The sequence below is a fragment of the Dasypus novemcinctus genome, chromosome 14 (genome assembly GCF_030445035.2).
Source record: "Dasypus novemcinctus isolate mDasNov1 chromosome 14, mDasNov1.1.hap2, whole genome shotgun sequence".
In the NCBI taxonomy this organism is placed as follows: domain Eukaryota; kingdom Metazoa; phylum Chordata; class Mammalia; order Cingulata; family Dasypodidae; genus Dasypus; species Dasypus novemcinctus.
The window spans coordinates 28,096,110-28,123,236 of record NC_080686.1 but is presented as its reverse complement, the minus strand read 5'-3'; the positions used below and the strand labels follow the sequence as shown (position 1 = coordinate 28,123,236).

Here is a 27,127-nt window from a genome sequence, read left to right as displayed (position 1 = left end):
ATCATTAGTTAAAAAGGATTGGAAGTTTTGAAGGGGGTTGTGTATCTGCTTGCTTATCCCTGTGCTGAATGGGATTGATATTTTTTCTTTTTCCTTTTTGGTCTGGGGTGGTGTGTCATACTTCTACATATCCAGTTTTTTCTTGTATTTCATTCTCAGTATAAAAAATTTGCTGATTTAGAATTGAACGAAAATTAGATGGTTAGAAAATTAAATTAAAAAGATAAAGCAATCCCTACATATCAAAAACAAACCCAACAGTAAATCAAGTTAGTATCTTATCTGCACCAGAAGCATTATTTCAATTGACTTTAAAACATTCCTAGTGAGGTATATCCAAAAGAAAAAAAGAAAGGCACAGAAATCTTTAATTGCATTCAATAATCTTATTGTAAGTAAGACTACTGTTGATATTACTTTGAAATTTTGCATTTTATATGTAATAGTATAAGACAAATAAGTATGTAAGTTAATTTGAATTGGCAATATCAGGATGAACTCATGGTTTATTTTCCTTTTTTGAAAACACATGTGCTAGCTCTGTGCATTTGATAAAGTCCTAGAACCAAATGCCTTAATAGTGGAGAACAGCCTTAGCACCTATTACAATCTCTATATTCTGTCTCCCATTTAAAAAGAATCAGGGTTATTTGGAGAAATAGTGGATTCCAGGTTGTGGCAGGAAACATACAGATTGAACCTGGAACAGCTTTTAATGCTAGACAGCAGGGGCTATCAAAGACTAATTGAGTCTTGTCAAAAATTCCAGCAGATATTTGAGTTCCTGTTAGCCAAAGATGGGACAATTTGAGCATCAAAAATGGATGTAATAGATCGAAACACATCAAAAAAAACCAAATCCATTACATTGATATTTAAAAAATAAAATCTTCAGTACACCTCTGTAGATTGGTAGGGTGCTCATTTATTTTTCCTGAAAATCGGTAGTTTGAAGGAAAGAATAAAGTACTTTTTCTTTGTAAACTGTATTAGAGAAATCAAATAATTGATGATTGTTTAGAAAAATTATACCTATTAATGCTGAAGGAACTACCATGTTATTAGAAATATGGGGGCTAGAGAAACATGTTGAAGATTAAAATGAGGCAATCAGCCAAAATCAGAATGTGATTATTTCTCTAGGACAAAACCTGGTTTCTTCAACAGTAAATGGCATTTAAAAGAAAGGGTGAAGGAGGGGGACAGCAGTAACTGTTACAGATTAAAAGAGACTTACGGAAGTTATCAGCCAAATGTAATATGTGGGCCTGATTTGGATCCTGTGTTGAATATATCAACCATAAACATTGCATTTTTAAATTTTTTAATTCTTTTTTCTTCAGGGTCAGAAACTGCCTGCCAGTCTAGAACCCCATATAAGGGTTGGTGGAAGTAACTGCTAGAGCTAAAGCTGACCTAAGACATACTTTTTATATAGCTAGAAATGAATATGGACCAGACAGTAGTGATATATGTATATTTTAAAATTTATTTTATTTATTCCCTCAATCCCCCACCCCCACTGTTTTGCAGTCACTCTTTGCTCTCTCTGTTTGTTTACTCTCTGTGTCTGCACATCTTCTCTTTAGGAGGCACTGGGAACCGAACCTGGGGCCTCCCGTGTGGGAGAGAGGCACCTTAGCTCCCTGGTTTGTTGTGTCTCTCATTGTCTTTCCTCTTTGTTGCTGCATCTTGCTGCATCAGCTTGCTGTGCCTGCCCATCAGGCCAGCTTGCTTTCTCCAGGAGGCACCAGGAACTGAACCCGCCACCTCCCATGTCGTAGGCAGAAGCCCAATAGCTTGAGCCACATCCACTTCCTGATAGGAATATTAAAGAATCATTATTACTTTTTTGGGTGATACATTAGAATAGTATTGCCATTAAACTAATTAATGGGAAATGTCTAACTTTTTAGGGATGTATTTAAGTATTTGCAGATGAAATGATATATTCTCTGAGATTTGCTAAAATTACTCCAGTGTGGTGATGAGTAGGGGAAGTAAGTGAAACAAGATGGACAAATGGTTGATAATTATTGAAGCTGGTTGATGAACACATGGGGATTCACCATGCATTTTCTCTACTTTTAAACTATTTTCATAACGAAAAAGTTTAAAAGTATTAAATAGAAGATTTAAACTCATTGTCCAGTATTGAAGGACCAATGATAAATAGTCCATTTAGTTTAATTTCACAGGTTTATATAGGAAAATCTATGTGCTTTTCCTTTAAAAAAAATCATATAATACAGATTTCCTATTTTTCCCCATAGAATTAAGTTCAGCAGGCAAAACAGACATTGATAAAAGAGTGAAGAGTAGCAACACATAGGACATTGCATGGCTCCTAGTTTGAGTCCTATTTCAGTAAGAATTGCAGTAAGGATGAGAAGAGGGAGTGAGCCACTTATTTGGCAGGGACTTGGGGTTGAAAGAGAGAGGGCTTTTCTTTCTTTCTTTCTTTTTTTTTTACCAGAGTGAACTTGAGCATGTTTAAATTCAGAAGTCAGGGGGCTGCTAGAGTGGGAGAGGTTTGTGGAAAAATGTCTTATGGTTATAGAAAATGGGAAAGATTACTGAGGAGAAAGGTGAGTTTTGCTCAGCAGTGTTGAGAGATTGATGAATTTGGTAATACCGATTGATTATGAAACTCCTTTTTCTCCCCTCTTCAGACCCTGAGAGGCTGAATAGTTGGATTTGTCCAGGGCTGAAACTTGACTGGCTAAATTGGACAGAAAAACTGCACAAGGGAATTTAGGATTTGGGCAGTGGATGAAATAATGAATTGCTAGCCTGAATAGGAAGGGAAGATTCTGACCTAATGAAGGGAAGATTCTGAACTTCTGAGAAAGTAGAGGAATGGGAGTGCCAGATAAGTTTGAAGAACAGATGTGGTGTTTCCAAATTCCATTTCATCTGTTGACTTATAAGCTGTACCTCTTTGTTTTTAATTTTTTTTTTGATGATTGCTGTAGGTTTTACAATATGCATCTTTACCTTAATTGCAATCTAACTTCAGATAAATCATATACTTAACATGTAAGAATCATACCAGTTATTTCCTTTTCCTCCTCTCTTTCTTAGGCTGTTTTTATCAGACATTTTACTTCTACATATGTGAAAAAATCCCACAGCACTTTTTTTCTGCTTTAAACTGTCAATTATCTTTCAAAGGTGGTAAAATTTTAAAAATAAAAAATCATATTTATCCATATTTATCATTTCTGATGTTTTTTATTCCTTAATATACATTTAATTTTCTACCGGTGTCATTTTTCTGTTTGAGGTACTTCCCTTAATATTTCTTATACTGCAGTTTTGATGGTGATTAATTCTCTCAGCATTTGTCTGAAAAGTGTTTCACCTTCAGTTTGGAAAGACATCCTCTCTGGGTTTAGAATTTAGGTCGTTTATTTACAGTTTTGTTTTTTGTTTTTTTCCTGTAGTACTTCAAAAGATGGTGTCCTCTGTCTTCTGATTTGTGTGATTTCTAATAAGATTACTCTAATTCTTATCTTTGTTCCTCTATACTAAATTTTTTTTCCTGGTTGCTATTAAGATTTTCTCATTAAAAAAAATTTTTTTTTAATTTATCTCACCACCGACTCCTCCCCCCCCCGCCCATTGTCTGCTCTTTATGTCCTTTTGCTGTGCATTCTTCTGTGTCTGCTTGTCTTTTCTTTAGGCAGCACCAGGAACTGGTCCCAGGACCTTCTGGAGTGGGAGAAGTGCTCAGTCTCTTGCAACACCACCTCATCTCCCTGGTCTGCTGTGTCTCTTTTATTGTCTCTCCTCTGTGTCTCTTTTTGTTGTGCTATCTTATTGTGCCAACTCTCCGCTTGGGCCAGCACTCCTGTGCAGGTCAGCACTCTGCTTGGCCAGCTTGCATGTGGGCCAGCACTCCATGTGGACCAACTTACCTTCATCAGGAGGCCCCAGGAATTGAATCCTGCATCTCCCATATGGTAGATGGGAGCCTGGTTGCTTGAGCCACATTAGCTTCCCAAAATTTTCTCTTTATCACTGGTTTTTAGTAAATGTTTATAATGTTCTTTGTATAGAAAGCTTTTTTTGTGTTTTGTTTGTTTTGTTTTGCTTGGAATTTGTTGAAATTCTTGCATCTTTGAGTTTATAGTTTTCATAAAATTTGGAAAATTGTCATCCATTATTCTTCACAGGTTTGTTTTGTTTTTTCTGTCTCCTGTCTCTCTTCTCTTGAGATTGTAATTACATGTATATTAGATACTTAATGTTGTCCCACAGGTCACTGTTGCACAAATTCTTTTATTCAAGTCTTACTTTCCCTGCCCTGTGCCTCATTTTGCATAGTTTCTATTGCTACATTTTAAAGTTTGCTGAACTTTTTTTTTTCTGTAGTTCTTTCTCTGTTATTAATTTCATCAGTGTTTTTTTCCATTTCAGATAATTGTATTTTTGTCCTCTGAAAGTTCATTTAGGTCTTTTTAATGTTTTCCATTTCTCTCCTTGCCATGTTTATGTTTTTGTACACATTCTTAAACCATATGGAACATATTTATAATTTCATCTTTGTCATATTTGGATCTGTTTCTATTGATTTTTTTTTTCTTTCTTAGTTTTTGGTCATATTTTCTTCTTTACATACTTGGTAATTTTTAATTGGATGATGGACATTACAAATTTTATGTTTGTGGTGCTAGAGTTTTAGTTTTCCTGTAAATATTCTTCTTTTTTCTTTTAAGATTTATTTTTTATTTATTTCTCTCTCCTCTCTCCCTCCCCATTGTCTGCTCTCTGTGTCCATTTGCTGCGTGTTCTTCTGTGCCCACTTGCATTCTTGTCAGTGGCACTGGGAATCAGTGGCACTGGGAATCTGTCTCTTTTTGTTGTGTCATCTTGCTGCGTCAGCTCTCCATGTGTGTGGCACCACTCCTGGGCAGGCTGCTCTCTTTTTGCGTGGGATGCTCTCCTTGCGGGGCAACACTCCTTGCGTGTGGGGCTCCCCTGTGCTGGGGACACTCCTGCATGGCACGACACTCCTTGTGCACATCAGCACTGCATGTAGGCCAGCTCACCACATGGGGCAGGAGGCCCTGGGTTTGAATCCAGGGCCTCCCATATTTTTAGGCAGATCCCCTATCAGTTGAGCCAGATCGACTTCCCTCTTGTAAATATTCTTGAGCTTTGTCCTGGGATTCAGTTAAGTTGCTTGGGATCTGTTTGATCCTTTTGAGACTTGATTTTATACTTTTTTAGTGTAGAACAGTGGTTTTTCTATTCTGTCACCACTACTAATGTGATAGGCATCTGAAGATTCTCCTTGATGCCCCATTCTTCGCCTTCAGCTGATGGAATCACAAACTATTCCCAGCCCTACAGGAACTCCAGAAATATGTCTACTTTCTGGTGTTTTTAATTCCCTAGTCCTGTAGCATTTTACCCTGGGCACGTAGAGATTGGTATTCAGCCAAAGATCCAGATCCAGGAGCACTCTTTGTAGATCTCCAAAGCTTCTTCACTATGCAGCTTTCTCCTGTCTGTTATTCTGCTCTGTAAATTCTAGCCACCTCAGCCTCCCCAACTCTGATCTCTGCTGGTTGCTATTTGGGTTCGCCCTGCCTGTGCTGCATCCTGGAACGGCTTCCAAGGCAGTAATGTGGGACAATCATGTGTAAGGCTTTCCCTTCTCTCAGGCATTGCGGTTCTATGCTGCCTCTTTAACAGTATCTAAAAAACACTGTTACGTCCATTGATTTAAGTTGCTCTTTTTATTAGTTTTTTAGGAGGGAGGGCAGTTCTCATAGCAGTTAATTTTTTATGGACTGAAGTAGAAGTCATGGTAGGAGGAATAACAGTAGAGAGGATGGAAGGATAGAAGGATATAGTTAGAGAGAGGTCTTTGAATTTGAGATACCATATATGGCACCATTTTAGAGAATGACGGGGCACATTGGAAATGAAATGTAGAGGACCAGTGGAAATGTGAAGGTCTTTGGACTGAGAAGGCAGAGTTTTGGTGTAGTCTTCAGGGTTATTAGGGTCAGGCACCAAAGTCTTCGGTGAATGATAAGAGTGATTAGAAGATATGTAGAGGACAACAGTAATGAAGTATGGAGGGGGAACAACTAAATGTGCTCTCTGAAGAAGCAGCATCTGAAGAAAAAAATGTATATTTAATATTGCAGAAATATATTACAGAAAAACAGCCTGTAAAAGTTAGTTTAGGGAAGCGGATTTGGCTCAACAGATAGAGCATTCACCTACCACATAGGAGGTCCAGGATTCAAACCCAGGGCCTCCTGACCTGTGTGATGAGCTGGCCCATGCGCAGTGCTGATGTGTGTAAGGAGTGCTGTGCCATGCAGGGGAGTCCCCCACATAGGGGAGCCCCATGTGCAAGGAGTGTGCCCTGTAAGGAAAGCTGCTCAGCACAAAAAAAGTGCAGCCTGTCCAGGAGTGATGCAGCACACACGGAGAGCTGACGCAGCAAGGTGACGCAACGAAAAGACACAGATTCCTGGTGCCGCGGATAAGGATAGAAGCGGTCACAGAAGAACACACAGCAAATGGACACAGAGAGCAGACAACTCGGGGGGGGGGGGGGGGCGGGAAAGGGGAGAGAAATAAAAAATAAAAAAAGTTTAGCCTACAAAATAGAAAATTTGTGAGATAGGTAGTACATCTTTTTTTTTTTTTTTACAGAAGATATTTTAAAAGTGGATTGTGATGAAACTAGAATCAGTTCATACCATAAAGGTGGTTGTAGGTTTTGACCTATTAGCAGTTTGTTTTAGTTAATGTATAAAAGTATCTAGGGAAATGATGAATGGCTACTGGGATTACTTTTTGAAATTAAGTTACACAGGGGATTTATTTCCTTGTATCCTACATTGTCAAGGTGAATTGATGAAAATATAATCAGGACAACCTACTTTTGACCTTGCAGGCAAGTTAAGAATCTTAACTTCAAAGAGCAGATCCAACTATTGCAGCTCAAAGGATCTTTTCTCTCCTAGGGGACTGCTCTGATATTCACATTTAAAGTAGAGTTTCTAAACGCTTGAAAACCCATTGATTCTAAAAACAAAACTTTTCTTTTTCCTCTTTCCCTCTCCCTTCTTCTCTTTCCTACCTCCTTCTAGTTCTACTTTTTCCTTTTGTTGTTGCTTTTTAAAAATAAATAAAGCAAATGTGTTATTTTTTTAGTTCATTTGTTCCAAATAACAGTGGTTCAAGAATGGAAGAATAGTCTGGACATGTGAATTAACCTATTGTTTCTGTTGTAGGCTCTTCGTTATTTGGCAGAATGTCGTGCTAACAGAGAAAAAATGAAAGGAGAACTGGGTATGATGTTAAGCTTGCAGAATGTTATACAAAAGTAAGTACAGTATATAGAATCTTCTAATGCAGTAGAAAATAGATCTTCTCATTAAATGTTGACTGATTTTGTGTATAATTTTACTGAGATTTTTAATCTTAATATAAAGACATGTTCTTATAGGATATATCCAAAAATGTTTGGATGATAAATGTTCTGATTATTGTTAAACATTGATACTAAATATCCTTATAAAACTGTTCAGATTTTATTTAAAATGTTGATAAATACTTTTTATTCAAATATTTTTTAAGAAAAAGAGAAACTCCTGCATTGTATCAAGTTTGTAAAGTACATGTAAATTGCTTTGCTAGCAGAACAACACAGATAACTAAACACACTTGAAAATAAGCAATTTTATAGCAGTAGCATAAAATTCTTATAACTTCATCCTGTCTTCCTCTAAAGAACCTTCTTTAAGATCATGGAAATGAAAAGGGCTTTTGGTGAGATTTTTATGAGCATCTTTGAGATTTAGACTTAAAGCCTTAGAGCTCTAAGAACCATTTAATTTGATTTTTAACAAATGGATGTTTTTTAATTGTGCTATGTTTGTCAGACATCTTACCTCATTTTATAAAGGTCTTTATATCCATTGTCTCATTTTAATATTTATAACTTTTCGAGGCATGTTTGATAGATAACAAGCTTTGTTTTATAGGTAAGGAAAATACAGAAAGGCTAAGTTAATTATCTAAAGTCTCCCAGCCATGTTGCCTCTGAGCATTCCTGAGGATGGCTGATTTTGCTCCCTCTTGAGGGCTTGCTGATTTCCTTATAGAAGGCTAGAAGGTGAAGATTAAGTGTTTTGCTATTTCTATTATGTTTAAAAGCAAATTAGTCTATGTTTTTTGAGTTCTCTTAGTATTTTACTTTATTTCTTGATCTGATATAAGACACACCTACCTTTAAAATTATAAGTTACCATTTAATTTATTGGATTTTTAAATTTACCTTGTAGTTTTGTTGACTTGGGTGATCACAAAAGTCCTTTTATAATTCCCAAACATTATAAGTTAAATTCTCTCAGTGAAGAATCATCTAAATTGACTTCCGGCAGTAAGTTTTTTTTCTTAGTGTTTTTGACTTCTGGGTAAATACTTTTTAATTTTATTAATCTTATTTTTGGAGATTACTAAAGTATTTCTTCTCATACCTTACCTGATAGGATAGTTCTGTGGTGCTGTGTGGTGCTTTTGTATTTAATAGTGATATGCTAAGATAAAGACTGAAGGTTTTTTTCAATTCAGTTGCTTAGTTAGGGATGGATAGAAAATATTTACTGCTTACAGTTGTGTTAATCATTGCTTATGGTTTGGGGCAAGTCCACTTGAAGTGAAAATATGGATTCTAGTTCTGAGTTGAGCTTACATAACCTCTTTGACTGTTGGTTTCCTTATTTGGAGTTAATACTTGCCTTTCCTTTCTCAAAGCGTGACTGAAGATCCAGTGGGATAACATGCATAGAAATACTTTTTCAATTCTTAAAATATTGTCAAAAATATAAGGTTGCATTGTTCTTTTTCTTTGTATGCTTTAATGGCATATATTTAACTTTTGCTTTTTTTTTTTTAAGGCAGTATTGAGGTTGAATCTGGGACCTCGTACATGGAAAACAGGCGCTCAAACCACTGAGTTATACCCGACCTCATATTTAACTTTTTGATCATTTAACTGATAGATAGTTCTATTGAAAACAGTGAAAGGTTTACTCTAGATGCTTCTGTATGGCTATTTTAACCATTCAGCGAGCTTAAAATTATATATTCCTTTAACGTGTGGTTTTTGAAGTTAAAAATATGTAGAAAATTAGATTAAAAATAATATTGACATATTAGTATATTCTTCAAATTTGAACTTTAAAAATTTAGAGCATGGTATTTTAACCTTTTTTGTTTCACGGACCCCTTTGCCAGTCAGGTGAAAATCATGGGACTCCTTACTAAGTCTACACTATACTGTATATTATTTAATAAATATACCATACCTGCACCAACACGTCCCCACAAGGATAATGTTTTTTTTTTAATTTCAATTCAAGCTCATGGACCCCTTGTTAAGAACCCCTATTTTAGAGGTATCATAGATTTAACCTATAAGATAATTTCTTAACTCAGTTGACTCAGGTTGTTTTTATATATGTTTGTGAGTGAGAGATACATTTATAAAATAATGGGGAGACTACGTACTTGTAACTTTGTTGGAGAAGTGGTGTGTCCCATGTACGAGGTCCTGAGTTTGATCCCTGGTACTTCCTAAAAACAAACAAATGAAAAAACCAACTCTCATTAGGGAGTGGATGTAGCTCAGTGGTGAGTGCCTGCTTCCCATGTGTGAGGTCGTGGGTTCAATCCCTGGTACCTCCTAAAAAATAATAATAATTATAAACTTAAATTTAAAAATGTATATATACCTTTTTAATCTTCTTGTAGAAATGATACCAGACCTATAGAAATGTGGTAAAAAAAAAAAAAGTCCCTGTATGTTCTATACCTGGATTCCCCCAATATTTTTTTTAATTCCCCCCTTGTGACTTTTTACGTGCTATCTGCTCTCTGTCCATTTTGCTGTACGTTCTTCTGTGTCTGTATTTATTTATTTTCCCCTCCTCCCCTTGCAGCTTGGTTGCTGTCTGCTCTCTGTTCATTCACTGCCGGCTCTTCTGTGTTCTTGCTTGTATCCCTTCTTTTGTTGCAGTCACCTTTGCTGAGTCAGTTCTCTGCGGCTTCTGCAGGCCGGGCGGCGCTCTGCAGCATGCAGGCCAGCCTGTCTTCACAAGGAGGCCCCAGGACACGAATCGAGGGCCTCCCATATGGTAGATGGGAGCGCGTCTGATTGAGCCACAGTCACTTCCCGACTCCCCAAATTTTAATGTTTTATATATTTGCTTTATCACTCCTCTCTCTTTATAGTGTCATTGTTATTTGTTACATATATATTTGTATCTTCATTGTGAATAACTTCATTAATCATTATGAAATGCATCTTTTTGGATTAAAAAACTATCTTTGTCAAGCTTAATGCCTGGATTAGGGGTTTGAATTCTACTTTGCTTGATATCCCCAGCTCTGATTGTTTCCATTTGCCTGGTCCATCTTTGCCCATCTCTTTATTTTCACATCACTTTGTTTTAGCTTTGTCTTGCTTTGTGGGCCATACTGAAAATCTCTTTTTCTTTTAATAGGTGAGTTAAGTCCATTTATGTTTATTAGTATGTCAGATATTTTACCTTAACTCATGTATTTGTTATACTTCCCATGTATGTTATGTCGTAGTTGCTGTGTTTCTCTCTCAGTGTATTTTTATTTTAAAATGGTTTCTCATAATTTAGGATGATTTTTCTTATTGTTATATGTTTACCTTTGTACTTAGACAGTTTTAAATGTTTTAAGTTACCTGTTCCTTATTTAACTTTTTACTTTCTTGTTCATTTTTTTTTAAAGATTTATTTTTCCCTTCCCCCTCCACCACCCTGCTGTTTTTTGCTGTCTGTGTCCATTTACTGTGTGATCTCCTATCTATTTCTCTTTTTGTCTTCTCATCTTTCTCCTCTAGGATTCAGACGGATTTGATCCTGGGGACCTCTGACGTGGAGAGAGGTTCCCTGTCAATTGCATCACCTCAGTTCCTGGTCTCTGCTGCCCTTCACTTTGACTCTCCCCTTTGTCTTTCTTTTGTTGCATCATTATCTTGCTCACTTTTGTGGGCACTGGCTCACCATGTGGGCACTCACATGGGCACTTGGCCTACCACGTGGGTACTCACATAGGCATTTGGCTGACCACTCAGGCATGCTTTCTCTTTTTCACCAGGAGGTCTCAGGGATCAAACCTGGGTCCTCCCGTATGGTAGGCGAGGGCCTTATCACTTGAGCCACATCTGCTTCCCTTTTTTGTTCATTTTGAATGGTATTTTTTGATTCCCACTTGTTATTTATTCAACAGTCATTGAGCTTATTCTGCTTTCCTTTCTTCTTTTTTAGTTGCATTGTACTACCTACTTTGTCAGAGCTTTATATGTTTTTCCATTTTCTTCACCCTTGTTTTAGTTTTAGATTTGCGATTAAATATATTTGCTTATCCATTCTTTTGCTGAAGTTTCTCTAGTCATCACTTGGTTATAATTCATCCACTAGTACATTGCTCAAGAAGGGCTCACAAGTACAGTATTCCTTGATTTCTTTCATGTGTAAAATTCTTTTTCTATAGTCTTGATATTTGAAGGGCAGCTGGGCTCGATCTATGGTTCTCATTTTGTTTCCTTTCTGTATCAGCCAAGATGATCGTGTTTTTTTCCCTTCAATTTGTTAATGTGGTATATTCCATTAATTGATTTTCTTATGTCCAACCACCCTTGCATACCAGAAATAAAACCTACTGGATTGTAATGTATAATTGTTTTTATATGCTGTTGGAATTTATTTGCAAGTAATTTTTTGAGAATTTTTGCCTCTATGTTCATTAGAGAGTTTTGTTTGTAATTTTCTTTTCTTGTAGTGTCTTTATCTGGCTTTGGTATTAGGGTGATGTTGGTATCATAAAATGTGTTGGATAATTTTCCCTCTTTTTCAGTTTTTTGAAAGTGTTTAAACAGGATTGGTATTAATTCTTGAAATGTTTGCTAGAATTCATCTGTGAAGCCATCTGGTCCTGGACTTTTTTTTAACTTTATTTTGTATACTTAATTATTGAAAATACAAACAATTAAAAACTAAGAAAAACCACTGTTGAATAAAAACATCTATTTCTCAGTGTACTGGATATGTATAAATTTTTTTTTTCTAATCTTAAAATATATTACACAATATATTTGGTTCACAGTAATGCAGTCATACAGTATTTTTCCTTTTGTGTCTGGCTTTCTTCACTCAACATAATGTCCTCCAAGTTCATCCTTGTTGTCATATGCTTTATGACTTCGCTTCTTCTTACAGCTGCATAATGCTCCATCATGTGGATACACCACAGTTTGTTTATCCATTCATCTGTTGATGGACACCTGGGTTGTTTCCAACTTTTGGCAATTGTGAATAATGTCACTGTGAACATCGGTGTGCAGATGTCTGTTTGTGTCACTGCTTTTACTTCTTCTGGGTCTATGCCCAGTTGGACTTTTCTTTGTTGGAAGTTTTTTTTTTTTTTAAGATTTATTTATTTATTTAATTTCCCCCCCTCCCCTGGTTGTCTGTTCTTGGTGTCTATTTGCTGCGTCTTGTTTCTTTGTCCGCTTCTGTTGTCGTCAGCGGCACGGGAAGTGTGGGCGGCGCCATTCCTGGGCAGGCTGCACTTTCTTTCGCGCTGGGCGGCTCTCCTTATGGGGTGCACTCCTTGCGTGTGGGGCTCCCCCATGCGGGGGACACCCTTGCGTGGCAAGGCACTCCTTGTGCGCATCAGCGCTGCGCATGGCCAGCTCCACACGGGTCAAGGAGGCCCGGGGTTTGAACTGCGACCTCCCGTATGGTAGAGGGACGCCCTAACCACTGGGCCAAAGTCCGTTTCCCTGTTGGAAGATTTTTGATAACATTCAATCTCTTTGCTTATGATTGTTTTATTGAGTTCCTTTATTTCTTGTAGAGTCAATGTAGAGGTTTGTGCATTTCTAGGAATTTGTCCATTTCATCTAGATTGTCTAATTTGTTGATGTATAGTTTGTTGTAATTTCCTCTTATGATCCTTTTGATTTCTGTGGGGTTAATTGTAATGTCCTCCCTTTCATTCCTGATTTTTTAAATTTACATCTTCTCTCTTTTTTCTTTGTTATTCTTACTAAAGGTTTGTCGATTTTATTGAATTCCTCAGAAAACCAGCTTTTGGTTTTGTTGATTCTCTCTATTGTGATTTTGTTCTCAACTTCATTTATTTCTGCTCTAATCTTTATAATTTTTTCCTTCTTGCTTTGGGATTGTTTTGCTCTTCTTTTTTCTTGTTTCTCCAGGTGTTCAGGTAATGCTTTGATTTTATCTCTTTTTTAATATAGACATTTAGGGCTATAAATTGTCCTCTCAGCACTGCGTTTGCTGTATCACATAAGTTTTTGATAGGTTTTGTTCTTGTTTTCATTCATCTTGCGATATCTACTAATATCTCTTGCAATTTCTTCTCTGACCCACCGATTGTTTTAGTGTGTTGTTTAGCCTACATATATTTGCAATTTCCCCTCTTTTCCGCCTATTATTGATTTCTAGGTTCATTTCATTATGATCTGAGAAGGTGTTTTGTATAATTTCAGTCTTCTTGAATTTATTGAGAGCTGTGTTGTGGCCCAACATGTGGTCTGTCCTGGAGGGAGATCCATGAGCACCTGAGGAGAAAGTATAACCTGCTGATTTGGGGTGCAGTGTTCTGTACATGTCTGTTTAGGTCCAGTTTATTTATCACATGTTTAAGTTCTGTGTTTCCTTGTTGATCTTCTGTTAGGTTCTTTCTATTGATGTGAGTGGCATGTTGAAGTCTCCAGCTATTGTTGTAGAGATGTTCATTTCCCCTTTCAGTTTTGCCAGAGTTTACCTTATGTATGTTGAGACACCCTGGGTAGGTGCATATATTTATGATTGTTACTCCTTCCTGGTGGATTCTCCCTTTTTAAAAAATATGTAGTGAGCTTCTGCATCTCTTATCACTTTTTTGCATTTAGAGTCTGTTTTGTCTGGTACCAGTATAGCTATTCCTGTTCTCTTTTGGTTACTATTTGTGTGAAATATCTTTTTCCAGTCTTTCACTTCCAGTCTAATTGCAGCCTTAAGTCTAAGGTGAGTCTCCTTCAGACACCTTTTGGATGTCCCATGTTTTCTTATCCATTCTGTCAGTCTTTGTCTTTTGATTGGGGAGTTTAATCCATTAACATTCAGTGTTATTACTGTAAAGGCATTTTTTCAACCATTTTATTGTTTGACTTTCATATGTCATATCTTATTGTTGTCCATCTTTTTACCTTTTTGGTTACCCTTTCTGATAGTCTTCGCTTCTGTACTCTTCTCCAAGTCTTTCTCTTGACTTTTCTTTTCTTTTCTTTTCTTTTTTTTTTTTTAAAGATTTATTTATTTATTTAATTTCCCCCCCTCCCCTGGTTGTCTGTTCTTGGTGTCTATTTGCTGCGTCTTGTTTCTCTGTCCGCTTCTGTTGTCGTCAGCGGCACGGGAAGTGTGGGCGGTGCCATTCCTGGGCAGGCTGCACTTTCTTTTCACGCTGGGCGGCTTTCCTCACGGGCACACTCCTTGCGCGTGGGGCTCCCCCACGCGGGGGACACCCTTGCGTGGCAGGGCACTCCTTGCGCGCATCAGCACTGCGCATGGCCAGTTCCACACGGGTCAAGGAGGCCCGGGGTTTGAACCGCGGACCTCCCATATGGTAGACGGACGCCCTAACCACTGGGCCAAAGTCCGTTTCCCGACTTTTGTTTTCTGATTGCAGAATTTCCTTTAGTGTTTCTTGCAGACCTGGATTCTTGTTTACAAACTCTTAGTTTCTTTTATCTGTGAATATTTTAAGTGCAATGTCATATTTAAAGGACAATTTTGCTGGATAAAGAATCTTTGGCTGGTAGTTTTTCTCTTTCAGTACCGTAATTATATCATACCACTGCCTTCTCACCTCTATGGTAGGTGAAGAGAAATCTGTGCTGTCTTATTAGACATCCCTTGTATGTGATGTTTTGCTTTTCCCTTGGTGCTTTCAGAATTTTCTCTTTTCTCTTTGGCAGTTGGTATTCTGAATGTTATATGTCTTGAGATAGGTTTATTTAGATTTATTCCAATTGGAGTTCACTATGCTTCCTGGACATGTATATTCATGTCTTTCATGAGAGTTGGGAAATTTACAACCATTATCTCCTCAGACAGTCTTTCTGCTGCTTTTCCCTTCTCATCTCCTTCTGAAACTCCTATAACATGTATGTTGGTGTGCCTCATGTTATTTTTCAGCTCCCTGAGCCTTGCTTAATTTTTTCCATTCTTTTCTTTCTCTGTTGTCTTCTCTTTCCATTCTTTTCTTTCTCTGTTGTCTTCTCTCTCTTCAGTTTCAGTTATTCTTTCCTCTCTGTCACTGATTCTTTTTTACATGATTTCAAATCTACTGTTGTGTGCCTGTATTGTATTTTTAAACCACTTACTGTGTTTCTCCCTCCTATAAGTTGTTATTTTTCTATCCAAGATTTCAGATTTTCTTTGTGCTCACTCATGTCTTTTTAATGTCTTTTATTTCTTTAGCCGTGTTTTCCTTTAATTCCATGATTTAATTTAGAAGATTTGCATGAATCTCATTTATTAGCTGTTTCAAGTCATGTGTCTCACCTGGTGCTTTGATTTGTTCCTTTGCCTCAGTTATATCTTCCTTATTCTTAGTATGGCTTCTAATTTTTTGCTGATGTTTAGGCATCTGATTCTGATGCTGAGTTTACTCCGATGTTCAGTTTCTCTCTCTTGCCTAGGGATTTCCTGTTAAGCAACTGCGTGCTACCGGTTTTTTTGATTCTTGGTTCAACTCATTCTAAAAATTTAGAATTGCCTGTTTACTTGCTCAAACCAGGGCTGAGGACCCAGTAATGGGGTACAGACCTGTTTCCAAGGGCCAGGATACCTTCTTGCCTCTTATATTTATTTTTCTTTTTCATGCACTCTTCTGGTCTAGTCAGCAGATGGCAATCATGAGAGGATCGCGTAGTTCAGACCCCAGGTGCTGGGGGGATGGCATTCAATGAAACTCCTCAGGAGGGTGGGTGGTACAAAAGCATTGTCCTCAGGGTTGGCCAGTCCTCACCAACAGACTTTATCAGAGGCTAATCTCTACCCTTGGCCACGCATACACAGCCTTCCTCTGCCTCTTCAGATACCAGCCCAGGGCTATAGGACAGGTGTTTAAGAAGGAAATTTTTCTTTAGTTCCCTTGCCTGCCCTCAGTGCAAAGAATGTTGGGGCCTCACCAGCTTGGAGGTGTGTGACCTCTCCAGTGCAGTAGACCAAGTTCACTGGCTAAAATCTCAATTTGCTGTAGGCTGTGTCCCTTCTCCCCTTTTCTTGGGGAAGTGGAATCTTGCAACCCTCTAAATCCACAGTGGCTGCAATCCACAGCCTGCTAGTTGTTCTGTAGGTGGGGGGATGGGTGCCCTCTGCTGTATTTTGCATCTCTATTCACGTGATTTTTCAGCCAGCTGAGACTCCTTTCCATGACCCCTGTCTTTTGGGTGGTGTCTTATTTTCCCTGGTGTCCTGAGCCCCAAAGCAGCTTTCCAGGCAATCTCCGCCTGTCCTCTGGCTAATTTTTTCTGGGAGAGAAGTGATCCCTCTGCCTCTCTAATACTCCATCTTCCGTGAAGTCCCCTCAGCTTTTTTATTATAGTTGTTTTGTTAATAAAGTCAGCATTTTGTGGACAGATTTGCCAGTTGGGTATGGATTATGAGATTGCTGGTTCAGAACCTATCTCTTCTTCAGTGTAGTGAATTATGGTCTCATTAATGAATGAATTTTGAGGTGAGGAAGTGGAGGGGAGGAGTTTGATGATGATTTGTTTTTCAGTACAACTCAGTTCCTTTAGTTTTTAATCTTTTTTATTTTTAACTATTTTGAGGTCATTTTAGATTTTCAGAAAAGTTGTGATAACAGTACAGAGTTCCTATGCACTCCTCACACTCCTTACCCAGCTTTTACTTACATAACCATATATACTTACCAAAACCAAGACATCAACATTGATATAATACAATATCATTAACTAGGAACATTATTTGAATTCTTCCAGATTTTCCACTGTCTTTTTTTTTTTATATATTCCTGTAGTCTGCGTAGGATCCCACATTACATTTGGAATTGTTTCACCATAGTCCCCTGTAGTCTGTAATAAATGTCTTGATCTTTCTTGACATGTTTGAAGGGTATTGTTCTGTTATGTATTTACCTATTTATTTTGCAAGATTCTCAATTTGGGTTTCTCTAATATTTTCTCATTGTACTGAGGTTAAGAGTATGCAGAAATGATGTGTCCTTTACAGTGCATCATATCACAGGATTCATGATAACTGCTGTATTATATATATATATATATATATATATATATATATGTTTTAAACGAGAATGTTCTTTTTTTTTTTTTAAGATTTATTTTATTTATTTCTCTCCCCTTCTCCCCCTCCCCCCGCCCCAGTTGTCTGTTCGCTGTGTCCATTTGCTGCATGTTATTCTTTTTGTCTGCTTCTGTTGTCAGCGGCACTGGGAATCTGTGTTTCTTTTTGTTGCGTCATCTTGTTGTGTCAGTCCTCTGTGTGTGCAGCGCCATTCCTGGGCAGGCTGCACTTTCTTTCGCGCTGGGCGGCTCTCCTTACGGGGCGCACTCCTTGCGCGTGGGGCTCCCCTATGCGGGGACACCCCTGCATGGCATGGCACTCCTTGTGCGCATCAGCACTGCGCATGGGCCAGTTCCACATGGGCCGAGGAGGCCCAGGGTTTGAACCACGGACCTCCCATGTGGTAGACGGACGTCCTAACCACTGGGCCAAGTCCACTTCCCTATAACTGCTGTATTATATTAATGCAAATGTTGGCATTGATCATTTGATTAAGGTAGTTTCTGATGGGTTTCTCCACTGTGAAGTTATCTTTCCTTTTGTGGACAATAAATGTCTTGGAGGAGATGCTTTGAGTCTATGCACATCCTATATCTCCTCAAACTTTTACAATTGGTGGCTCTTGCAAATAAGAATCATTGCAATATTTACCTAATAGTGATTTTTAAAAAAATTTCCTTCTTCTACATTTATTAATTGGAATGCAAGGAAAAGCTATCTCATCTCCCCCATTTAAAAATTATTTATATCAAGGTGGACTCATGGGTTATAACCCAATACCATCCTTGTTGATTTTGTTGCTTACATTGTTCCAGCTCTGGCCGTTAGGAGCTCCTTCAGATTGATTCCTGTGATTGGAAAATAGTGTTTAGAAACCAATTGTGCTTTTTGATACTGGGGTATCTTTAGTTCTAGACCCTCTCAGCAGATAGAGCTAGAAAATATAAGTACCAGACCTGCATTTCTTTTATCTATCTGTATAATGTATATGTGTGTGTTTATATATATATATGGTTCTATATATATGTATGTATAATGTCCCAAGTTTACAGGGATTCCTCAGATCCCAGTCCAATACAATATGGATCATTTTAGCCTTCCTTCTTTACTTATTTATAACCTTTCACCAACAATGAGAAGCTCAGCTCTTATCTACAGTACGTTTACTTAGTATATACAAAAAGTACTTCTTTAATTACTAACACATACCTTTGTGAAAACATATTTACTAACTACATTGCAATATTCACCTACAGTTCTTTTTGTCTGTAGCCTTAAAATATCCAGTCAAAATATCTTTTTCCAAAGTTACTTGGGTTAGTACTTTTTTTCTTCACCCACCTTCATTTGTACTTTAGTTAAGTTCATTTGTTACAAGTGTAATATATAAAGATATAGTCAGAGAAAGAGAGAAATGTCACTCCCTCCTATCTGCCACCCTACTTCTTTTTCTTTTTCTTTTTCTTCTTTTGAGGTCCTGGGGGCCAGAGATTGAATCTGGGATCTCCTGTGTGGGAAGCTGGCACTCAACCACTGAGCCACATCAGCTCCCCTAAGTTGGTTTTATCATTTATTTTGCTTGTTGTTTGTTTAGTTTTTTCTGGAAGCACCAGAACTGAACCTGGGACTTCCCATGTGGGAGGCAGGCTCTCAACTGCTGGAGCCACACCTGCTCCTCCCACCCCACTTTTATTCCTCCCTACTTCCACTTTCACACCTAGTACCTATAGGTAACTACTCTCTTTAGTTTCTAGTTTATCCTTCTTGTATTTCTTTTGCACAGATGAGCAAATGTGTGCTTTTTCTTATATCCCCTTCTTTTTTTCCTGAAGGGTGTTATACTAAAGATGTCCTTTTGTGAGTTGCTTTTTCACCTTAACAATTTGCCCAGGAAATCACTCTATGTTACCTTATAGCAGCCTTCCTTTTACAACTGCATAGTATTCCACAGTGTGAATTATTCAACTAATTTCCTGTATATGGGCATTTATGTTGTCTTCATCATTTTGCTATTATAAGTAGTGCTGCAGTAAGTAACTCTGTGCTTATGTGTTTTCATGTTGTTGGAGGTGTATCTTCAGGATAGATTCCTAGAAGTAGGACTGTTAGGTGAAAGGCTAAGTTCATATGTAGTTTAGTTAGGTATTACCAAATTTCCCTTAAGAAGGGGTGTACCAATTTGTACTTCCACCATCACTGTATGAGAGGGACTGTTTCACCACAGTTTCACTGAAAGAATATGTGGTCATGCCCTTTGTATCCTAAATATTCCCCATTTGCTTCTTTTTTCCTTCATGCAGATCCCAAAGGACACCTCTCCTCTCATGTGTACACTTAGGGAAGTATTGCCTTTGTAAGACTGCCTCCTTGAGTCCCATGCGCACCTTTTTTTTTTTTCTCGTTTAATTTGGTCATAAAGTGGAATAGATTTATTTTGGGATTATGGCCTTTCTCTCTCTCTCTCTTTTTTAAGACTTTTTGTTGTATTATATATATATACAACTCAACTTCATTTCAACCACTTTCAAGTATACAATTCAGTGGTATTGATTACATTCAATATTGTGCTACCATCACCAACATCCATTACCCAGACTTTTTCTTCTCCTCAAACAGAAATGCTATACCCCTTAAGTAATAACTCCTACTTCCCTTACCCCACTTCTTCCCCAGTTTCTGGTAACCTGTTGTCTAGGTCTCTCTGAATTTGCTTATTTTAGGTATTTCATATAAGCAAGATCATACAGTATTTTTTTTGTGTGTCTGGCTTATTTTGCTTAATATGATGTCTTTAAGGTTCATTCATGTTGCAGCATGCATTAGAATTTTATTCCTTTTACGGCTGAATGATATTCCATTGTGTATATATATTACATTTTGTTTATCCAGTTAGCTGTTGAAAGATACTGGGTTGCTTCTACCTTTTAGCTGTTGTGAATAATCCAGCTGTGAACATTGGTGTACAAATGTCTCCTCAACTTCCTGCTTTCAATTTTGGGTACGTAACAAGAAGTGGAATTACCAGGTCATATGGTATTTCTATATTCAGCTTTCCAAGTAACCACCAAACTGATTTTCACAGTGGCTGTATCATTTTACATTCGCACCAGCTATGTGTTCTAGTTTGTCTGTATCATTATCAACACTTACTGTTTTTGTTTTGTTCTTGAAAAAATACTAGCTTTCCGACTGGCTGTGAAGTAGTCCATGTGTAGTTTTAAGTCCCTTCCCTGTTGTCTGCTCTGAACTACAAGGATTCTCTTTCAGTATTTTTACAACTTGGGAGGACTTTCTCTTTCTGAGGGTGATTTAATTCAACCTTAGACACTATTCTCTCTCTTCCATAAGGTATTTATTTCTTTTAAACCTCTGCTGAAAATTGCGGGTTTTCTTTAAATTTACAGGTAATTTGAAATTTCTAGTGTCTTTTGTATTTTATTTGTGTTAAAGGTATGGTTCTGAATTTTTTGGTTGTTTTTATTGGTCTGTATAGCTCTTAGAGGATATATTGGGAGATGTGAATTTATAATAGGTACTGTTAATTCAGTTACCTTACAAGTTTTAATATATTATATATATGTTTTTTTCCTTCCCCTTCTGCTACCCCGCCCTGCTGTTTTTGCTGTCTGTGTCCATTTGCTGTGTGATCTTTTGTATCTATTTCTCTTTGTCTTCTCTTGTTTTTCTCCTCTAGAATTCACCGGATTTCAATCCTGGGGACTTCTCATGTGGAGAGAGGTTCCCTGTCAATTGTGCCACCTCAGTTCCTGGTCTCTGCTGTGCTTCACCTTGACTCTCCCCTTCGGCTCTCTTTTGTTGCATCATCATCTTTCTGTGTGACTCATTTGCGCAGGCCCTGGCTCACCGTGCGGGCGCTTGGCTTGCTGCACAGGGTACTGGCTCACCAGCAGGCGCTCACATGGGCACTCGGCTTGCCACACAGGCACTCACCCGGGCACACACATGGGCACTCGGCTTGCCTCGCAGACACTCGTGTGGGCACTCAGCTCACGATGTAGGCACTTGGCTCGCCTCACAGGCACCCAAATGGGCACTTGGCTTGCCGCGCAGGCACACTTTCTCTTCTTTTTCACCAGGAGGCCCCAGGAATTGAACCCTGATCCTCCCATATGGTAGGCAGAGGCCTTATCACTTTTAAAACACCAAACTGAGAGTATACTGTTCTAATATTTTTACTTAATGTATCAGGGCCACTCCTCTAAATAATGATTCTTTCACAAGATCTGCTTTTTAAATTTAGTAAGCCATTTTACTGAGATATACTCATATACCATATGATCTATCAAAGTGTATAATCATGACTTTTAGGATAATCACAGTGTTGTGCAATAATCACCAAAAAAAATTTTTTGAGCAATTTCATTACTCCAAAAAGAAAAACTCTACACCCTTTAGCAGTTCTTCCCTAACCCTTCATAACCACTAATCTAATTTCATCTTTATAAACTGATTTATATTTACATTTTATATAAATGGAATCATACAATATTAGTACTTTGTGTCTGATTTCTTCACTCATAATGGTTTTTTTTTTTTTTTGGTCTGATACTAACATCTTGTATTAACACACATTTGTTAAATTTCAAAGAAAAAGTTATATATGCAATTTTACTTATATTCATATTTCACATGCAGTTTTACTATGCTATACAGTTCCATGTTACATTTTTTAGCTTTCCTTTTAGTTATATAGAAGATCTTAGACTTTACCTTTAAACCCCTTTCCTACCCACATAATAGTAGTACTGCTAGTTTCAAACGTTATGTTGGGCTTTCACCTTTTCTATTCATTTCCAAACATTAACACACATCATTTTTACTAATTCTGCACAAGTTAACCGTCAGCTTTCCAATCTCTAAGCTCATTTCTGTTTTCTTGAGACCCATACTCAAGCCTTTAACTCCATGAGAATGGACAATATAGTTAGTTCATAGTACCACAGTCATGCAGTATTTATCGTTTTGTGTCTGGCTTGCTTCACTCAACAGAATGTCCTCCAGGTTCATCCATGTTATCATATGCTTTACAACTTCATTTATTCTTACTGCTGAATAATATTCCATCCTGTGTATATAGCACATTTTGTTTAACCATTCATCAGTTGATGGACACCTGGGTTATTTCCATCTTTTGGCCATCATGAATAACGCTGCTATGAAAATCAATGTGCACATGTCCTTTCATGTTACTGCTCTCAGTGCTTCTGGGTATATACCTAGTAGTAGTATGTCCGGGTCATATGGCAAATCTATATGCTACGTCTTTGAGAACTGCCAAACAGTCTTTCACAGTGGCTGACCCATTCTACATTCCCACCAACAGTGAATAAGTGTTCCTGTCTCCACATCCCCTCCAATAATTGTAGTTCTCTGTCTTTTTTAGAGTGGCCATTCTGATAGGTGTGAAATGATATCTCATTGTAGCTTTGATATGCATTGCCCTAATGCTAGTGAAGTTGAACATTTTTTCATGTGTTTTTTCTCTGTATTTCTTATTTAGGAAGTGTCTATTCAAGTCTTTTGCCCATTTTTTAATCAAGTCATTTGTCTTTTTATTGTGGAGTTGTAGTATCTCTTTATATATCATAATATTAAACCCTTATCAGGTATGTGATTTTCTAATCTTTTCTCCCATTGAGTCAGCTGCCTTTTCACCTTTTTGACAAATTCCTGTGAGGTGCAAAGGTGTTAATTTTGAGGAGGTCCCATTATCTACTTTTCCTTTTGTCGTTCCTGCTCTGGGTGTAAGGTCCAAGAAACCAGTACCTGCACAAAGTCTTTAAGATGTTTCCCCATATATTTTTTCTAGTAGTTTTATGGTTCTGGCATTTATATTTGGGTCTTTGATCCATTTTGAGTTGATTCTTCTAAGGGAAATGAGATAGAGGTCTTCTTTCTTTCTTTTTGTTACGGATATTCAGTTCTCCCAGCACCATTTGTTGAAGAGACTGTAATATTCCCTTAACAAGATTTTGGTAGGTTTGTCAAAAAACAGTTGGCCATAGAGGTGAGAATTTATTTCTGGACTCTGAATTCGATTACATTGTTTGATGTGTCTTTCATTATGCCAGTAGCATGCTGTTTTGACCTCTATAGCTTTGTAGTATGTTTCAAGGTCAGGCAGTGAGATTTCTCCCAGGTTGCTCTTCTTTTTTAGAATGCTTTTGGCTATGCAGGTTCATTTTCCCTTCCAAATGAATTTGCTGAACTTGTTGATTAGCTCAAGTAGCTTTGTTACAGATATTTCAGAATTCTAAATATAAGATCATGTTATCAGCAAAGAGTGAGAATTTTACTTCCTCTTTTCCTATTTCAATGCCTTTTACTTTTTTCTCCCTTGTCTAATTTCAGGTATTAGAACCTCTAGCACAATGTTGAATGACTGTCGTCACAGTGAGCATTATTGTCTTGCTTCCAGTCTTAGAGAGAAAGCTTTTAACCTTTCCTCATTGAGTTTGATGTTGGTTGTGGGTTTTAACATATGCCTTTTATCATATTGAAGAATTTTCCTTCTATTCCTATCTTTTGAAGTGTTTTTATGAAGAAAGGACACTGGATTTTGTTGATTGCCTATTCTACATTGATTGAGATGATCAATGTGGTTTTTTTCCTTAGTTTGTTAATTTGGTGTATTATGTTGATTGATTTTCTTAGGTTGAACCAGCCTTGCATACCAGAAATAAATCCTACTTGATTGTGATGTATAAGTCTTTTTATATGCTTTGGTTCGATTTGTAAGTATTATGTTGAGAATTTTTGCATCTATCTTCATTAGAGAGACTGGTCTGTAATTTTATTTTTTTTGTAGTGTCTTTATCTGACTTTGGCATTAGGGTAATGTTGTCTTCATGAAATGCATTGGGTAATTTTCCCCCTTCAATTTTTTAGAATAGCTTAAACAGGATTGGTGTTAATTCTTTTTGAAATGCTTGGTAGAATTCACCTGTGAAGCCATTTGGTCCTGGACTTTTCTTTGCCAGGACATTTGTGATAACAGATTCAATCTCTTTAAATGTATTCGGTTTGTTAAGTTCTTGTATTTCTTCCAGTGTCAGTGTTGGTTGTTCGTCCATTTTTAGGTTTCTGTTTGTGAATATTTTAAACTCACCTTGATATTTGAAGGACAATTTTGGTGGATAACAAATTCTCAGTTGGCAGTTTTTCTCTTTCAGTATCCTAATTATATCATACCACTGTCTTATCACCTCTGTGGTTTCTGATGAAAAATCTGTCTAAGTCTTACTGGGCATCCCTTGTATGCTTCTTCCTTGCTGCTCTCAGAATTTTCACTCTATCATTGACATTTGACATTCTGAGTATATGTGTCTTGGCTTAGGTATGTTGGTATATATTCTGAATGGGGTAGGTACACTATGCTTCTTGGACATATAAATTCATTTCTTTTGTGAGAATTGGGAAATTTTCAGCTATTATTTCCTTACATACTCTATCAGCCTATTTACCCTTCTCTTTCTGGAATTCCCATGACACTTTAATTGTTGTGTTCCATGTTGTCATTCAAATCCCTTAGTGCTTCTCAATTTTTTCCATTCTTTTCTCTCTTCAATATCATTTGTTCTGTCTTCAGTATCACTTATTCTTTCTTCTATCTTTTCGAGTCTGCTGTTGTATGCCTCTAATGCATGTTTGACCTCTCCTGTTGTATCTTTCATTTCCATGAACTCTTGTTACTTTTCTATTCAGGATTTCAAATTCTTCTTTATGCTCCCTCAGTGTCTTCCTTGATGTTATTTATCTCTTTAGACATACTCTCTGTTCGTCCTGTTAATTAGTTTTCTCACATCCTGTGTCTCTTCTGGGGCTTTGATAAATTCCTCTTCTTGAGCCACATCTTCCATTTACTTAGTATGGCTCATAATTTTTTGCTGATGTCTAGGCATCTGATTAGTATGGTAGTTTACTCAGATGTTCAATTTCTTTTTCATAGGGATTTAGTGGCAGAAAACTATCTGTTACTGCTACTTTTTGATTCTTTGTTCAACCTGGACCTTTAGGTTTGTCCCTCTGAGTTGCTCAAAACTGAGCTCTGGACCCATTAATGGTTTACAGACCTGTTTCCTAGGGCCTTGGGAGGGAGGCTATAAAGGCCAGCAAAAGCCTCTCATTTATTTTTTATTTTCTCACCTGCACTTCCTTGGTCTGCCAGCAGATGGTGCTCTTTGGTGGACCTCTCATTCAGTGCCTGGAGAGTGTGTTTGCTACAACACTGATGGGATCAGTGTGATAGAGGTTCCTGCCTGGAGGTTAAGAGCCTTTTAATTCAAACTTTCTCAGAGACAGTTCTCCATCCTTCTCTGGCAGCCCCCTCCCTTTTCCCCCATAAGAAATAATTCCACTTCCCTTCGCATTCTCAACAATCAGTCCCAGCTATAAGAGAGGGAGATTGGGAAGATCAGATCTCTCCAGTCTGTGCCTTCTTCCAGTGCAAACAACAGCATGGGGTCTCACCCTTCCTGGAAGGGTTGGTGGGACACAGCAGACCAGATGTGTGGATTGGAAGCTGAGTCAGCCTTAGCTGTGTCCATCTGTCTCCCCTTTCCTGGGGCACCGAATCCCTGGAGTCCCCTTTGTCTGTAGCCAGCTCAAGAGGCTTGAGAATTCTAAAGTGTTTTTAGTGGGGGAGGGTCCAGCAGTAGCAGCCACTAGCTGCAACTCACTTTTGCTGTCATGGTGATTCCCTTGATTCCCTTTTGTCTCTCTCAGGGTGGTGTCCAACTTTCACCTGTGTCCTAAACCCTAGAAGATCTTTTTCCAGGCTGTTTCAGCCTGTCCTCTAGCTCTTTTTCCACCATCTTCCCAGAAGTCCCCATTTCTCTCTTGTCACCTAAACAGGGCTTTTAAATGTTACATGTTATGAAAATAATCATTGGAGAATTCTTCCATAGACTAATATTTAGGACACTGTATTTGTGCCTTTTCCGTTTTTTAATTTTAACGTGTATCAGTATTTGGAGCACAAATATGAAGGTACCATAATATTATGCCTTGCCAATATTATATCCTTGAAGCCTCGTGTGTCTTTGTTTTGAATTAGTAATTGAGAACCTTGAATGTATTAATATGGTCATTTGTGTGTGTGTGTATTTATAGTTGTATTTGCTGGGCTTGTTGTGTGATATGATCAAAAGAATGAGTTCCTGAAAATAGGCTCAGTTAAACATTAATGGTTCAGTTTAGTTGGAACATTTCATTTAAATGTGCAGTTGATTGGCAGAGAAATTTTTGTTTGTCTTTGTTTTATAATGTTACATTTAAAAAATATGAGGTCCCCATATACTCCCCACCTCCCTCACCCCACTCCTCCCCCCATAACAATAACCTCCTCCAATCATCATGAGATATTCATTGCACTTGGTGAATACATCTCTGAGCACCACTGCACCTCATGGTCAATGGTCCACACCATAGCCCACACTCTCCCACAGTCCACCCAGTGGGCCATGGGAGGACATACAGTGTCCGGTAACTGTCCCTGCAGCACCACCCAGGACAACTCCAACCCCCAAAAATGCCCCCACATCACATCTCTTCCTCCCACTCTCTGCCCCCAGCAGCCATCTTGACCACTTTCTCCACACCAATGCCACATTTTCTTCCATGACTAATCACAATAGTTCATGAACAGAATATCGGTAAGTTCACTCTAATCCATGCTCTATTCCTCCATCCTGTGG

The 27,127-nt window shown here is 37.8% G+C and overlaps 1 protein-coding gene across 3 annotated transcripts in view; it reads left to right on the top strand.

Moving 5' to 3' along the window:
• Nucleotides 1-27,127, top strand: part of ARMC1 (armadillo repeat containing 1) — a 56,382-nt gene that overhangs the window by 12,948 nt on the left and 16,307 nt on the right. For all 3 annotated transcript variants that reach the window (XM_004482637.5, XM_004482638.5, XM_023585813.3), the window contains exon 3: nucleotides 7,266-7,357. In XM_004482637.5, the coding sequence (XP_004482694.1) occupies nucleotides 7,266-7,357 (92 nt within the window). The remainder of the gene's footprint in view (nucleotides 1-7,265; nucleotides 7,358-27,127) is intronic.